The 16040-nt window shown below is 41.6% G+C and overlaps 1 protein-coding gene across 1 annotated transcript in view; it reads right to left on the bottom strand.

Annotated features, from left to right (window-relative positions):
- Positions 1 to 962: 962 nt before the first annotated feature.
- Positions 963 to 16040, bottom strand: part of HTRA1 (HtrA serine peptidase 1) — a gene marked incomplete at its 5' end in the record, with an annotated part of 34264 nt that continues 19186 nt past the window's right edge. Inside the window, 6 exons of the mRNA XM_082002089.1 lie at positions 963 to 1281; positions 3848 to 3943; positions 4833 to 4890; positions 5019 to 5133; positions 6426 to 6458; positions 7154 to 7348. Coding sequence (XP_081858215.1) covers positions 1113 to 1281; positions 3848 to 3943; positions 4833 to 4890; positions 5019 to 5133; positions 6426 to 6458; positions 7154 to 7348 — 666 coding nt within the window. The 3' untranslated portion in view covers positions 963 to 1112. The remainder of the gene's footprint in view (positions 1282 to 3847; positions 3944 to 4832; positions 4891 to 5018; positions 5134 to 6425; positions 6459 to 7153; positions 7349 to 16040) is intronic.

Here is a 16040-nt window from a genome sequence, read left to right as displayed (position 1 = left end):
TGCTCTCCTTCACAGTAAAACGATCCCATTTGCTATCCAAGCTTCAAGGGCATCCATAAATATACGTGTAAACATTAGTCTCCAAGTTAGAGGAATGCCCAATAGCCTCGTCAAAACCAGGTCCTATCATACACACACTAGCACTGAAGATTGTGAATAAAACAGCCTGTTTGAAAGAGCTTAAGGCCAGACCTACAACAGTTACAAACCTCCTAATATCTGAACTAGAATGGTATAGGATCTGTGATCCACGGTAACACAATTTCTATAGTGGGCAAACGGATTTCAGGCATTGGTGAAGTTGCAATTAAAACAGTAAGGAAAAGGTATTAACATCTGGAAGACAGCAATCCGTGACAGCCAATATGACAAATTCAAGCCAGCCATGCTAAGAAAAACAGCTGCACAAGAGCGCAAATACAAGCACATACTGAAAAATAACTGTTTCTGTTTATGATGATAAAAAGGAGACCATCAGGACATCCTTTCAGGCAGATGTGCTGTTCAAAGAAAAACACTCCTTAAGGGGAATTAAAATGAATCACTCACAAGAAGAAGTACTGTTGAATTCTTTTAATAACACTAGGAAAATATCATAGTATTAAAATCTTGCACGGGATCCTCAAAAGGTTATTTTGGTTGGGATTTTTTTGTGTTTATAAACCAAACTTTTTTTCCCCAGTTGTGTCTTCTTTTAAACCAACTACTTCTTTACATTGGTATTTCCAGTTAAAACACAGCTAACCTATAAATACCTGAATACCACAACACACATTGTGTGCGTGGGTTTTGTTTAAATCTTAGCGGAAATAATGGTAAATCTATTCAACACAGGGAAGCAAATGTCGATTTGTTAAGCGGGGAATGTAACAGCCAGTAAAGAATACATTGCATACATAATACAGAAGGAAAAAAAATTATCATCTGGAGTATGTGAAATTACACTGATTTTGCACCTTAAACCTATTAGAAGTTACTCTGTTGGCCAATACTAATCCACTGAACAAGCAGAATGTTGGTCAGAAGTCTAATGTTTCCTGTACCAGCACAGAGAGAATATAAGCAGTCCAATGCTGTTAAAAGAAAACATGAAATCCAGCTCATGTTTCTGGTTAGGGATCGATTTCTTCAGGAACTACTGTTAACATAACATCTTCGTTGCCCCTGCGTACAACCATGTTCAACGTACTGTCCTTTTTAATAATGTCACTGACATCACTGGCTGAACTTATCGACTGTCCATTGATGCTTATAATCACATCGTTGTCCTTCAGGCCACCACTGAAAATACAAAGCAGCAATGTGTTATTATAATTGCCATTTTATTGTCTTTACAATATTGTTTAAAAAAAAAAAAAAGATGGCTGGATTTTTCCTATTTTCCACCCAACAGCAGTTGCACAGAGACACAGCAGGCATGCAAAAAGCAATCAGAATTTATGAAGCAGTGAAGATCACAATACAATGCAGAAACCTCGGAAATTGGATGGAGGTACAAGTTTGATGAATCCCGTATTTCACTGTCTTCAAAGGAATTCACTCTTGCAAATAGTGCAAGTAGTTCTGCAATAAGGATCCTAGACGCTGATTCGGTAGAGGAGATAGAGGCATATTTTTCTTTTAAAATAATTGCAACAAGGCACGCATTTTTGAAGGGAAATTTTCCAAGGTTTTATTCATGTAAAATAGCAAGAGCAGAGCAATTTGAGTGGCACTATGTGTTAAACCATGACGAATTCCAGTCCTGGATCTATGCTGTTCTCCATACATAGCTGACTGGCAGCCACTTCACCTTACCTTCGTGTTTTAAACCTGAGCAGGATAACACACGCAGCGATCCAGCCCCGTCACCAAAAACGCATTGAGCGTCCTTCCCCTCACTTGCCTGCCCGTAGCCCCCAGAATACCTTCTCCTGACCTCAGCACCACATGCAAACCGAAAACAAAACCCTCCCAACTCAAAGCAAGACGGGGCAGAACCGGAGCCGGCACCGCAAGGCTCCCCTGCCCAGGGCCGCAGGTCTCTCCCCCAGCCGGCTGAGACTGCTGCCGGGACCGAGAAACCGGGTGGTGAGGGATACCATCGACCACAACATCTTGCCCTGTCTTGCACAACTATCTGGCTCCAAGTTATGGAAATATTAACCAAGTAACGAGATCAGACATGATTCAGCCCTTCAGCATAATCCTTCTTCACAAAACCACAGAGCAGTCATCGGCCTCTTCCGCCCGCAGAAAACGTCTTACACGAGTGTCTCCTGCAAGCAGGATGCCTTGGCCAATGTTTGCAACAAATCTGGTTGCCTACCGAAGGCATGGCTTAAAACATTTTCGTGGGACAGACCATTCCGGACTATCTTGGTCTCTCGTGCAGCCCCTCCTCTCAACTCTTACCCAGGACAGGTCGCCGCAGAACTGCCCTGACCCCCTACCCAGCAGGTCTACACAACGCGCGTTGGAGAGGAAACCAGCAGAGTGGGGAAATCCACAGGCAAGGGGACTAGGAGCGTGGGAGACAGACCAAACACAGGCTGCATTTTGATTGCCAGGCCAGCCTTCGGATGAAGCGTCCTGATTTGAGTTTGCCTTCAAGTTACGAGGCTACGTTGCCTCACATTTCTTCCACCTCTCTGATGCCCTTCTCCAACTCTCCGCTATTATCTGTACTCCTATAATGACTTTCCTGCACCTTCAGACTGGACCTGCATGTCAGGGCAGTAAGTTCAGTGCCACAATGGAGTAGCCACATTATTCCTACGCTAATTGCAGTTTAATTTCACATCAGACGTACACCAGTATCCTGCATGAACAGCACTGCCAGCAAGAATTATTTACACAAAGCAGCAATAATTTAGAAAGCAAGCCAGGCAGCTAACACTGTATGTTTTACAGTGGTATCCAAACCGTAACAGAAAGGTATCATGTCACCATCCTCGCAGTCTCCCCAAGAGATAACATATGCCTGCTCCAAGCAGTCCTCTGCCTACATGCCTCTGGTGCTACATATGCCTCTTTCTTGCCACAAAGATTTAAATGATCTCTAGTTTCAGAAAATGAATAAAGTTTCCTATTTCCTACCCTGGATTATTGAGTGGTTTTGTATTAACCAAACTCTGAAGGGAAAGTGTCTCCGGCAAGACCCAACCAGACCAATGCCGGTGACCACAGACCAGATGCCGTACTTTGGCCAGGTATCTCATGAAGCGTGGTGCCAACCAGCAGGTGAGGTTCTGAGCAAACACTGAGTAATACAAAGAAAAAGACCAGCTGGCCAAAATCAAAAGCTCTTCCAGTAATGTGACTCCTGACAAAGCTCTCATGTGGAAGAGTATCTTGTGCCAAGAAAGGATTTCACCCCCGATGGAGACACGCCAGGAGAGCGGGTGGGTATGCCCAGCGCTGAGATGCTTAGGCTGAGATGGACACGTCTTCACAAGCTGGAAGCAAAGCTTCTCCCTCGCTCTCCTGTGGGAGTGACCAGCAGGGCCACGGGGAACGTGTACAAGCAAACATCTTTATTCTGCACTGGCATCAGTACAACAGATGTCTTGGAAGCAATCGCTAAGAAAAATGAAAATTGGGTTTTCACGCCCACTGAATCCTTGCCCTTTCAGCCGGGAACGCTGACAGGGCTCCGCTGAATACCCCGAGACGTTCGCAATATTGCCCATCGGGGACTGGACTGAAACCACAAACTGATTTCCAGCAGACAGCCTAATAGCTATCAGATGGTCGTAATTTTGTTAATTTAACATAATCAAGATAGCCAGTTAAGCAGGGAATATTCTCCATCATTACCCCCTTAAGTCAGTGGCAGTGGTTTTGAGAAAAAAGTAGTTCAACTTACGCTTCAGCTGGTGTTTCTGGAATTACTTCAATAACATAGGCCCCAGAGACAACATCAGGAAAGTCTTTATGGCGATCCTTCAGCTCTCTAGCTTTGCTGGAAAATGAAGAAACAGCAACAAAAATATTTTGACAAGATGGGGAAAAAATAATCACACATTTTTACTTACTTAACTCACTTAACATTCACTAGCTGAGGTGTTTCACACATGGTGATGTGACACTCCACCACTCATTTTAACCCTTAAAAGTATTTCAAGAATTACTATACTTTTTGCATGCATACAACTTTTTGATGCCTGGTTGTGGTAAAGACAATCATTTCAATAGCTACAGAGGATCAGAGTTAAAACATTTCAAAACTTGGTTGTTATTTTAGAACTAAAAGATCCTGAGCACCTAAAACAACCTCTTCAGTTTTCAATGCTTTGTTATACCTCTGATCCTGCACATGTAAAAACTTATAGTTATTTCTACAACATGTAGTATCACCTGCTCATGAGCCTTTTCTGGTTTAAGTATGAATAAGCAAGTCCATACTAAAGCTTCATTTTACATTAAGTGAATTGTTTGATGAAAATAATTTTATGTAACTGGAAATATGCACGTAGCTGCTGCAGTTCTTGAAAACACACTGTCCTGTTTTCTCCTCGACCTTGAGGACAGCACAGGACAGATGGTAACAACACTAACAGATCCCCAGGACAAATTAATGATCGCTGACTATTCTCTGCTGAAGCACTAAGGAAAAGAAAAACCCAGGGAGTCGTTTAAAAGCTCGCTCATAGAGTGGACAGGAGAGTTCAACCATGTAGCAGATGCACAGAAAAAGGGAGCAAAAATTGGCTGCGAGTTGTCACCAGCACCTACAAGAGGCACAGGTTGCTGGTTCGAACCTCCGGATTGTTTCTGCAGATCATGAGCTTGATCCAAATGCATGCAGTGACCACGCTTTGGAAAGGTGAGGAACCACCGCTGTTACTCACCTAGGAGTTAGAGACATCATTCGAATGCCAATGTATTTCTTTTTGGTTATAGCTTTTCCTACGAAAAGGAAAACAGGTCTTGATCAATTAATTGCTCTTCCAAAAAAGAGACCCTCAATGGCTGTTGACTTTCTGTTTTACTACTGTTTTCATGTTTCACTCTTTCAAAGCAGTGAAGTACAGTACCTTTAGCTTGTCTGTCATGGGATTCAGTTAGGAACTTTTTGATTTTATCCGATGGGATAGCAAACGAGATCCCTGCTGTAACTTTTAATGTGTTAATTCCAATGACTTCACCATCCTGGAGAAAGAAGAAATATTTACTAGCAAATGTGAAACACCTTGAAGAGAAACGGATGGTTTCTTCCAAGCAATCACAAAGATAAATTCACACAACATACTCCATAGCAGTTTTTCAATTTTCTAAACGGTTTCCTTAAGTCTAATTTCTCTGAATCATCTATTGATAAAAAATCATTCTACGCTTTCGGAAAACTGACGTCAACGTTCATATTGCCACTAGCAGAAGAAAGATCAGAATTGGGTAGCTCTCCAGGTTGCAGTAGACAAGCAGCATATTCTACAGCCAATTTTGGTCTGTTATTTCGGCGGGCACCTTGCGAAGCATGGCACCAACAGGCAGGTGAGGTGCTGAGCGAATATCGCATAATGTAAAGAAAAAGGACAGTTCACCAAAATCAAAAGCTTTTCCCAGTAATGCGGATCCATTTCGGATTAAACATCTCTGCTGACATCTGACGATTCGAATGCTTCTGAAATCTCAGCAGCTTCCTTCCCTGGTCTATCCCAGATAAAAACTATCCAAGTACGAATTGTAAAATGGAGGTTATTGGTGCTAAAATTGTACTGCAAGACAGGTGAAAAAAACCTGCCAAATCTCCAAGGCAGAAACTCTGACCAGCTCTTTTTTCCCCCCATTTGTGCCGTCCCTCGTTGAGGAGCGCTGCCTCTCCTCCGTTCGACCCTGCGTGCCCCCACGAGAGCTCTGGCACAGCAGTTGGGTTGTGCAACCTGCTTCAGCTGCTCTCTCTTGGGCTTATCCACAGCTGCCGCAAGGTCAGCTCGGACTACGTTCTACAAGATCAGCGAATAAACCCTCGTATCCTGATAAATACATGAGATTTTCAACCCCCTCGGCGGTGATCCAAAATAAAGGGGTAGGTATGTTTTTGAATCATTCATCTGAGTTTCAGTATGCAAAAAAAAAAAAAAACAGTGCTAGCTGCATGGCACACTGAGTGCAAATGTCTCAACTTTGAAATGTACTTTTTACTTTTTGCAAGGGATGGGCAAAAAAAATTGTGCATTACACTCGCTCAAAACTATGCAAACTGTAAACACCTTAAATATTGAAATCCAGCCTATCTTGTGATTTGCCAGCATAAACACTGACAAGCGATTAGTAAGAACCATGTGAATTTTGTATAGTCAGCCAGACATCGAATGCTCTGAATCACATTTCTGGTGTAGGGTTTTGTTTGTTTGTGTGGGTCTTTTTGGTTTTGTTTTTAAACTAAAAAGTAAAAATTAAAAAGCTTAACACTAAGCAAATAAACTTAAAGAAACTCTTACCAGATTTACGAGGGGTCCTCCGGAGTTTCCATACTGAAAATAAACATATGGCAAGAACATGTTTTAATATCTACCTCTTAATTCATGGCAAGCAGAACATAAAAGAAATTTTTGAAATATTTCTGTAGTAATTTTTTCATTGTCTATTGAATATGTGCAATAGAACAGTCTTAACAGCCAAACCCATTAACTACACTTAACATCATCCCTTTTAGCTGAGCTTTGCAAATGCTTAGTCCTTCTTCTCTTGCCAGAGTAAGTTAAGAAAGCCAAGCGTTTACTTTTAATAGTACCACACTAGCAACTTACAAGATTTTAGGACAGCTCTGGGATCTGTCAGCAAAGATTTCGTACAAAGCCAACAGCAGAAGTACAAAAACTATTGTTTTGCCTTAATGCAGAAACAAACTTGAATCTTTAAACTAAGCTTGGCTTCCTTTTTAGAAAACAGATGGATTTCGAGAAGATACTTTTTTGCCAGAGAATAGTGCCTCCTCCCTTGTAGGAATTTTGAAGTGAAGGCAGATAATTGTACTTGGTGTGGTTCCTTGGGGGATTTTTAAATAACAGTCAAGTGCTGCTGCAGCACAGATGTCCACATTTACATGGATGAAAGAAAAGCCAGCTACGCTCACTGTTCTTAAGAACTATATCGCTGGTGAAATTTTCGAAGCAACTATGCAAGAAATTTAAGAGATGAAGGGGACGAGGCTCAGAGCAGGACGTACGTTGATGATGGCATCGGTCTGAATATAGTCCATATCAGAGTTGCGGAGCCCCAGCTCCTTCCCTCCACGCTGAGTGGTACTAACGATCCCCGTAGTCACTGTGTTTTGAAGGGAAAATGGACTTCCAATCGCGACCACAAATTCTCCTGGCCTCAAGTCTGCAGATTGACCAAGCAGAAGAACTGGCAATTTACCCTACAAATAAAAATAAGTTTTAAAAAAAGAAGATGAATGAAGAACTCAAATATTGTTAAGACACTACAACACCAGCAGAATAAATTCCACAGAAACGTGAATACATTAATAGAGCAAAGGGAAAAAGGAAGACTTTTAGCCCTTGGCAATTTTGCTTGCTCTGTTTTCTTTGAATATTTCATGTGGTTCTGTACAGAAACATCTCAATGAACTTCTGCTCTAAAGAGTGGGCTCTTTAGACTGTAGGAGTACTTCTTCCACAACAGGTACCCATTACATCAAACACAATTAAAAGACCAAAGGAGTATTTATGCTCTGCTGTACAAAGCAAACATCTGATGATAATAGGAATAAGTTGTTTCCAACCGCTTCTTGAAATAATTAGCCAACAGCTGCTGAAGTAAAAATAATGCGTTGTTTGAGAGCGAACACTAAAGAGTCATGAAAGCAATAGCTGAGGTGTACCAAACATGCATATGTACAGTTAAAATTATTTTATATACTCAAAAGATACCAGCTAACGTTCCGTCTTACTCTTTCTCCAATGGAGTATCTCTTCTAAACAATTATATTGCCTCCTACATACACTGATGTCGTCTTCTGAAGATCTTAGGATTTAAAGACTTTATGGGATTTTTCTGTTATGACAGTAGGGTATACCATTATATTTTCCCTTCAAGATCCTACCTCTAAACATATTAACTATCATGTTATTGAAGACATTCCCACTAAGACACAACACATTCCTAAAATCCAGCATCGATAGAGATCACTGCAATTTACAGCAATTTGGGGGGGGGGAAAGAGGGAAAGTTGGATCCACACACCCTTGCCAGTGCAACGGATCAAGGGAACCAAGTATGGTTTCTCCAAGACATGTTGTATCTGCACAGGAACCAAACCAGATGGATAACAGATGAGTCAAACGGGACCAATAACCCCCCTGCAGCAACTGGAAAACAGCTGGGAAGTTCTTAAGGCCTCCTACTCCCCAAGTAATTAAGAAGGGTATTCTGAAACACATCGTATTTCAAATAAATACTTTTCCTTTATTTATCACCTGTCTGTAAAATACACATTGAGCACCATTTCTTCTTTGTTTTGCATTTTTACAAATCAGTCTTTACCCTTTCAGTGACGTTACACGGTTTTTAATCCTTTTATGTTTAACCTGTTGTCCAAATGATCCTGACTCTCTCCAGGTATTTAATCATGTCACTAGACTATTTCTATTAGCATCAATGGACCTGGACATGTATAAATTGAGGTTTTGACTTAAGGATTTGGAAGATTAGGAGGTTACTGAACCCTAAATCAAAACAGAAGAAGTCTCAAGGGATATCTCTTTTGCTTGGCAAACCTAACTTTAATATAGCTTTCCTCCAAGCTTGCCCTTCTTCAAAATTCTTTCCTTTGCTCAACAAACCTGGCCCCAAAAGCAAAAAGGCATTATTATAATTTTTTTAAACAGGCCAGTGGTTCTAGATGCAGTGGAAGCCCCACCTAGAGATCTCCAAGGTTTTTTTAGATTTCCTAAACCAATTTCCAAGGAGTGGGTGACATAGTCACTTTATTAAAAAACAGGGTACCTTCAAGGTATTCTTGAGCTGTGTACCTAAAATGGAGGTACAAACTGGCTTAATACCTCTTCTTGTAATTCATTCCTTCCAGAAGACTTGTAAAGGTGCCTTTTTCATCCCATACCTGTTCCAAAGCACACAGATCTATGCATCTATACTTGATGAGATCCAAAAGGTGTATAGTGTGTGCTCACGTAGCAAAGAAACAAGGTAATATTTAGTATGCGTTGATTATTTGTACATAACCCCAAGTTAGTGATAATTTTGCTTCAGAAATTAATAAGAGATGAATCATTATTAAATTTCGGCAAAAAGTGAAAATATTACATGAGTTTAAATTGGAAAGCAAGGGCTAGCCGTTTAGGGGTCTTTTGCTATCAGCAGCCTGAAAGCCTGTATCAATGTCACCCTTTGGGACAAAAACCCACTAATTTAAACTAACCCAAATGCCCATCACTTCGTTTTTTTCACCTACAGTTTTATTTCAAATGTCTTGGGAGACGCACCATGTCTGTAAAGTAGAAAGTAAAAAATTAAAGACATCAGTCATCACTATATGCCGCTGCAAATACAGAATTATGGTTTTAATATTTAACAAGCCTGGTCCTGTGTATCCTTTGTAACAATTGCACCAGCAAAATTTTACTCAGATGAACAGATTGTTTCAATAAAACTCATTGCCAAATCCCAGACAGGATAAGATGCTCTGTGGAAACTTATCTTTCAGTCTCCAGACAGAAAGAAAAAAATTAACCAACTGCTTCTTAAACAGAATCAGTTGGAAGAGCAACAGAATAGGCAACATACTGAGGGAAAAACATTTCCCTTTCTAATTATCTTTCAGAGGAAAGTTTTCACAACCAGCAATGCCTTACTATTAAATAATAATTATCCGTGGCCCACAGCCATAGATAAAGCCAACCAAGGCCATGGCTTAATTCTGGGAAGGATTCAACAGCGATGCCCAGTTTCCCCATCGTGTTTGCAGTGCGGCCGACAAGCAGCAACAGCCCAAGGCAACACTGCTGAGCAGTCCATAATCTCAGACCACGGCCCTGACTCCAAGGGACCTCTCCAGTACAGCGGGAAACAAGCAGCTATGATTAGCTGTGCTGGGAAGCACGCAGTATATGCAACACAAACAGCCCCATATGGGTATTGTTTGGATAGAGGGAGCACCCGGGCCCTTCCTTCTCTTGCCAGATGCTATTAAGCTTACGTAGCACGTGTTTTCAAGATGTCGTTGGTCAAGAAGAGCATCTCTTTTTGGCACTGGTCTTCCTTATTTAAAAAAAAAGAAAAAAAACCACAATAACAACAACACAAAAAGTGGCTTTTGTTTGTATCCCAGTGCACTGAAAACGGATACTTTACAGAGAAAGAGGACATTTATCAGCAAATGAAACATAGACAAACTAAGAAAACAGAAATTATTTTTTTTTAATTAACAGAAAAAAGACGACTGGTCATGTACGAAGTTGAAGATTTATACAATGTTCCTGAGTTACAAAAACAGTCATGAAGCCAAAATCACATTTGGCAGCAGAAAGAAAATACATGAACAATCTCTGACTAATACAATTACTTTTGATTGTGCTGAGTTTTCAAGCCTGTGCCTATACTAGCTAGGCTTCAGTTCAAAGTCTAACGCTGTACGGATTGGCCGTGGGTCATCTGTGTGATTCAACACGCCTTCTGGAAAGAGTTTGGCTAACCTTTCCTTTGCTAGGAACAAAAATCAATCGCAAAAATCGCCTTCCTCTGCACTTATTATGAAACCAGGCTTTGGAAAACGTGTTCTCTATTTCTAATTTCGCGGTGTGGTGCAGAGCGCACTAACAGCACTGCATGTAAATACTTTCAGTAGTGCCTCTACAATTACATGTCATAAAGAATCGGTTGTGATGAATATATGCATTGTAGCGGCTTTAAATTTAGGGTATTCTCTTTAAAAGGTTTCAAAATAACATTGCCACATTCAGAACGAAACGTTCCGTTGTCAAAAACCCCCAAGTATTTATTTAGATTCTAGAGGTGGTTTTGAAGTGAAAGCAGTATAAAACCAGTCCAAACCCCAGGGCATCAAGTGATCGAGTGGGAAGTTCGTCCTTCCGCAGTGCACAAGAGGAGCGCTGGAAACGCAGGGAAGCCCTTAGAGCAGCGGTTGTAACTCGAATCGTATCAGAACACCCTGCCTGTGCCCCCACACCCTTCCACTGGCAAGCTCTTGCCGAGGATGTTAAGGCAGCCATCGTAAACCGAGTTTAACTTTGGGTCTTGGGCCCTTAATAACTATACTTAATAAATGGGCACTCTTCAACCTTTTACATAACGCCTGATGGTCATCGGGATGACGTAACTGCTGTTACAACTCGTGATTCTCTTCGGTTAACTATAGATTTGCCACAACAGTTAATTAAAATCCCAGGCAAACAAGCATGCCTCGCAGCACAACGAGCAGGGAGCCAGAAACACCCAGCACCTAAAGCCAGCTTTCCCAGTGACTCACTGCATGACCTTGGGCAACACGGAACGTCTTTTCTTTCCCTCCGTTTTTCATTTGACGAAGCCTCGGGGCTCTGCTGGGACCCATGTTTACTCAATACAACAAATCTGCAAGCAGGCATACTGCAGGTACACAGAAATAGGACTAAACATGCAAAACCATAAGTGGCACATGACTCACTGTTTACACCCAGCCAGAGAAGGAGCCATTAATTAGTGTTAATATTTTCAGCCTTTCTCACCCCAAAGGGCTTCAGACATTTTTATATATGGATTTGACTCAAACCCTGGATAAACATAACGCCCACGAAACGGAGAGCCGCGCAGCACCACAGCAAACGGCTTCACCCAACGATAAGGTGCCGCTGTCCCGCGGACGGGAGGCAGCAGCTCGGCACAGGAGTCCAGGACACGTACGGAAGAACAGCAGCAGCAGCCAGGAGCCAGATGTTCACCTGATGCACATCAGCATCCTGACTTGAATGAGGTAAAATAATGAGTGGAGCCTCGACAAATCAGCTCTGAACCTGAAAGAAGAGGCAGCACGTAACCACCACCGGGCACGGTTAGTGCCACCGAGGAGTAAAACCCAAGAGACAGACGACCATAACCAGCCGGCGTTTCGGGTCAAACTTTCTCTCTGAGTTGGCACAGAAAGCAAGTAAACCCCTTCGCCGCTCTGTAATCCCCTTCGTTTGTGGAAGGAAGATCACGAATCTGCAGGAAGTAGCTCAATAAACTGATGGTGAGGAGACAAATGTTCAGAGTTAAATTTGTTTCAAATAGCAACAGATTTCCTTCACGCTTTTTATTTTTAGGTGGAAAAGAAAGAGATGCTTGTATGGTACGCTAATTCAGCTGTAAGTGACTCTGGCAAAACATGTAACTTCCATGGGAATTGCATTTCTGTTCTCATTAATGAAACTATTTAACTTTCAGAATATGTTATGGCAAAATAAAAACACAGGCCATGAGCATATAAAAACGTAGAGTATCATCTACAATCTAGAAACTGCTTGACAGAACGCCAAAGAAAATGGAACACCGAAGCTGAATGCATTACAAGCCTCCGAAAGCATTTCATCTATAGTTAGAAAAACAAAACTGAGCCTCTTTATCTAAATATGGAGCATGGGAAGCTTGCAGAAAAAAATAAAAAAGGATGAAATTGTGTTTTGCTATGTCACCAGGATTTCAATTACCTGGCAAGACACTGTTGTTCTTAAAATAAAATAAAAAATAAAATAAAGTAAAATAAAATAAAGTAAAATAAAGTAAAATAAAATAAAATAAAGTAAAATAAAATAAAGTAAAGTAAAATAAAATAAAGTAAAATAAAATAAAGTAAAATAAAATAAAGTAAAATAAAGTACCCTGGTGCTGGCAGACCCACCCCAGAGGTCTGTGAGCATTTTGCTGTGTGGGGAGCCGGATCAGAGCATCGTTCGTGAAGTAAGGGCTACTAGGAGCTGAAGATGGCAGGAAACCACTGCTGCCGAAACCGATGAGTAAACAGGAGTTAACATGCAAGCTTTTTACAAGCTATTTCATTTCTATGGGTCCTGAAGACTTCTGGAACCAATATGTGGGCTTCCTCAGGCTCTCGAGAGGAAGCAACATAATATCCAGCGACAGATTTCAAAGTAAAATAGCATTTTAGAGAAGCCACTTACATCTGGTATTCAAGTAGTTTGGGTTTTTCAAAATGTGGGCTATTAAAATATTGATACATAAACAGGAAAGTTTGCTTTCCTGCTTCCTCCAGCTCGTACACACAGGGGAAGAAAAAGCAAATCCCCGCTGACCACAAAGATACAGACGCTGCATTGCCTCACGAAACCACCGAAGGAACGAGGGCAGAAGGTCCTGTTGATTTAAAAGTGTCAAACTAAGTGGTTATTAGTAAGATGCAGGAAGAACCTTAAGCAAAAGGGCTGAAATACCACCGCAAATTAGAGATCGGTCAGGAACCCACCACGGCTGTACCATGCGGATGCCAAACCCTGCCTGGGATACGGCAGGCAGTAACCGGTCCCATCGAGGAACAAAAATCTTCAGACACTGGCATGTTTTCCGTGCCGTAGGTGCTACTTCGGAGTCGGTGGCAAGTGTCTCATGGCTGGATTTTAAGCGTGTAGGAAGAAGATACACCTCAAAATAAAGCCATTCACCGTGCTCCTCCCTTCTGTACTCGCTGCCAAGCCACAGGCGCCTGCCCCAGAGATCACTTCTGCCGGGCAGAGTTCCATCTCCGGGGGTGAAAGGGGTCTCCAGGCAAAAGCCACCTCCACCTTCCACTCCTTCTGGCTTCCAGCTTCGATGTGAGTGAGGGCACTGGGCTCTTTTACAACTCTGCCCGCAATTAACCTTGACGTTGTCCATTAAACCACCCTAAAATTTTCTTTCCTCCTCCTGGTGTTTACAGTTTTCAGCAGCTGTATCAGATATTCTTATTTAACAAGACAGTTATTTGTCTTGAGATGAATTTCATAATCAAGCTCTGCCAGCTCAAAAGCATCTGCTTGCTTTGGAGTGTTGTGCAATATTTTTGATGGGTTTCACGTTCGCTGCAGTGTCACGCGTGCCACACAGGATGGATTATTTCACCAGCCTCTGCCTGTGCTGCCAAAGTCCAAAGTTTTCTAGGGAGGTTTTATAAATTCTGCGTGTTCGGATCCAAATGATCTGCGACCGCGCTCCTTCTTTCTAGTACTGCTGTCTCCTCAAAGCTGTTTGCATTTGGAAGGGTAGTTATGTCGCATTCACATTTACCACACTTGACTCCAATCTTACTTCCTACTTTCAACACTTCAGCAAACCGCTGTGCCTCACTATGGACACAAGAAATCCAGTTTCTCTCTTTTACAGACTGTAAAAATAAGCGTATTTTAGGATTAGAAGAATAACTCCCAAGATTTCTATTCCTCATTGACTGCAATATGCACTTCCACGGAGAAGAATTTGAGCAGGGAAACGGTTCATCCTTACTGGCGCCCAGATTTTACCATCCTCTTTCATTTCCTACTGTAGTCAGCAAAGCCAAATTAGTTCTAGTAATGTCTTTGGCCAGATGTTCACACATTGAAGAAAAAGTGCGTGCAGGCTGCTGCAAATCTTAACAGTTTTAGGAATACCAGCTGATGGCCTAAACTCATACTTCAAGCCCAGTTCTGCTCCTAAGCAGAGAGGCATTCTTCACCCTTCAGGTCCTGCCTTAACACGCCACAGAAAAAAAAGAAGAAAAAAATTTTCTCTATCTTTGATGTCACATTCAAATAATTTATTCAAAAGGAAGAACTTCACCTCTTCCTTCAGAAAAATTCTTAAGGATGATTTTCATCCCATATCCAGATCTTTAAAGGGATATTTCTACCGTTACATTGACTTCTTTAGTCATCAAATACATTTCAACTTCAACAAATTATTACCTCTGCGATTTTAAAAAGCCTTTTGTGAATCTGAATGATTGCAAGGCATTTCAGCACAAAAAGGAAAGCTCAAACACTGAACTTGAATGGACAGGGAAGGTTTAGACTGGATATCAGGAAAAATTTCTTTACTGAGAGAGTGGTCAGGCATTGGACCAGGCTGCCCAGGGAGCTGGTGGAGTCACCATCACTGGAAGTGTTCAAAAAATGTGTGGACGTGGCACTTCAGGACATGGTTTAGTGGGCATGGTGGTGTTGGGTTGATGGTTGGACTTGATGATCTTAAAGGTCTTTTCCAACCTTAATGATTCTGTGATTCTGTGACACATAAAAACATCACATGAGAGTTCAGTCTGAAAATAAACTCCTCAGCTGACTGTGTTTCCATTTTAACCATTTGTGAACACTTGAAGTTTTGTGTTTCTCAAACTCCAAGTGCTAAGCATCACCTGTCCTGCAAACAGAGGTGCCTCAGGCCTCACCTTGGATTGGGATTTCCCAGTGCCATGTCACTACAGCGAGCTGGAAAACTGGTCTCCCATCCCAGAAAAAAAAAAAGGCGATACAAGAAGTTTTCCCCAAGTCTCCTCAAAATTATCCTGAGATTCAACAGGCAGGGGCCAGGGGCGGAACAACACACAAGGTACCAGGTTGTACAACTGATAGGAGACTTACCAAGGGTACATCAGACCTAAGTTTATACCCATATTCTATCTAATTTAGAGCAGAGATGTGAAATTTGATTTCCTGCTACCAAGACAGATGTGCTAAGGTGACATTACACGAGGAAAACAGTGGGAGCCTGCTCACCTCCTTCTGCAAGAGCTCAGCCTCCAGGCACTGAGGCACTTCCCAAAGTTTCATTAAAACCAACCCTTTTTCTCATAGACAACTGAATATTAATGGATCAATCCTTCCCCTCTCCACCCCCAAAAAGAAAAATGTAGCTGCTTTGGTTCTAGATAGCTCTAAGACAGAAAACGTTTCCTGCCTTAAAGAATCTGCAAATACATATAAATTAACTAGGTTGCAATGCTCATAATCTGAAGCATTTGCTGTGTTGGCCAGCTTCAGAAAGTCAATATATCAAGCCAAAGACACATCCTTGTACCATGGAGTTAATAATTATGACAACTGTGAATTTTTGAATAATTGTTTTTGAAATGGCAAAAGCTGCTG

The sequence above is a fragment of the Phaethon aethereus genome (genome assembly GCF_964289735.1).
Source record: "Phaethon aethereus genome assembly, chromosome: 7".
NCBI classification, from domain to species: domain Eukaryota; kingdom Metazoa; phylum Chordata; class Aves; order Phaethontiformes; family Phaethontidae; genus Phaethon; species Phaethon aethereus.
Note: the sequence above shows the minus strand (reverse complement) of the source record. Positions and strands in the feature narration are given on the sequence as shown.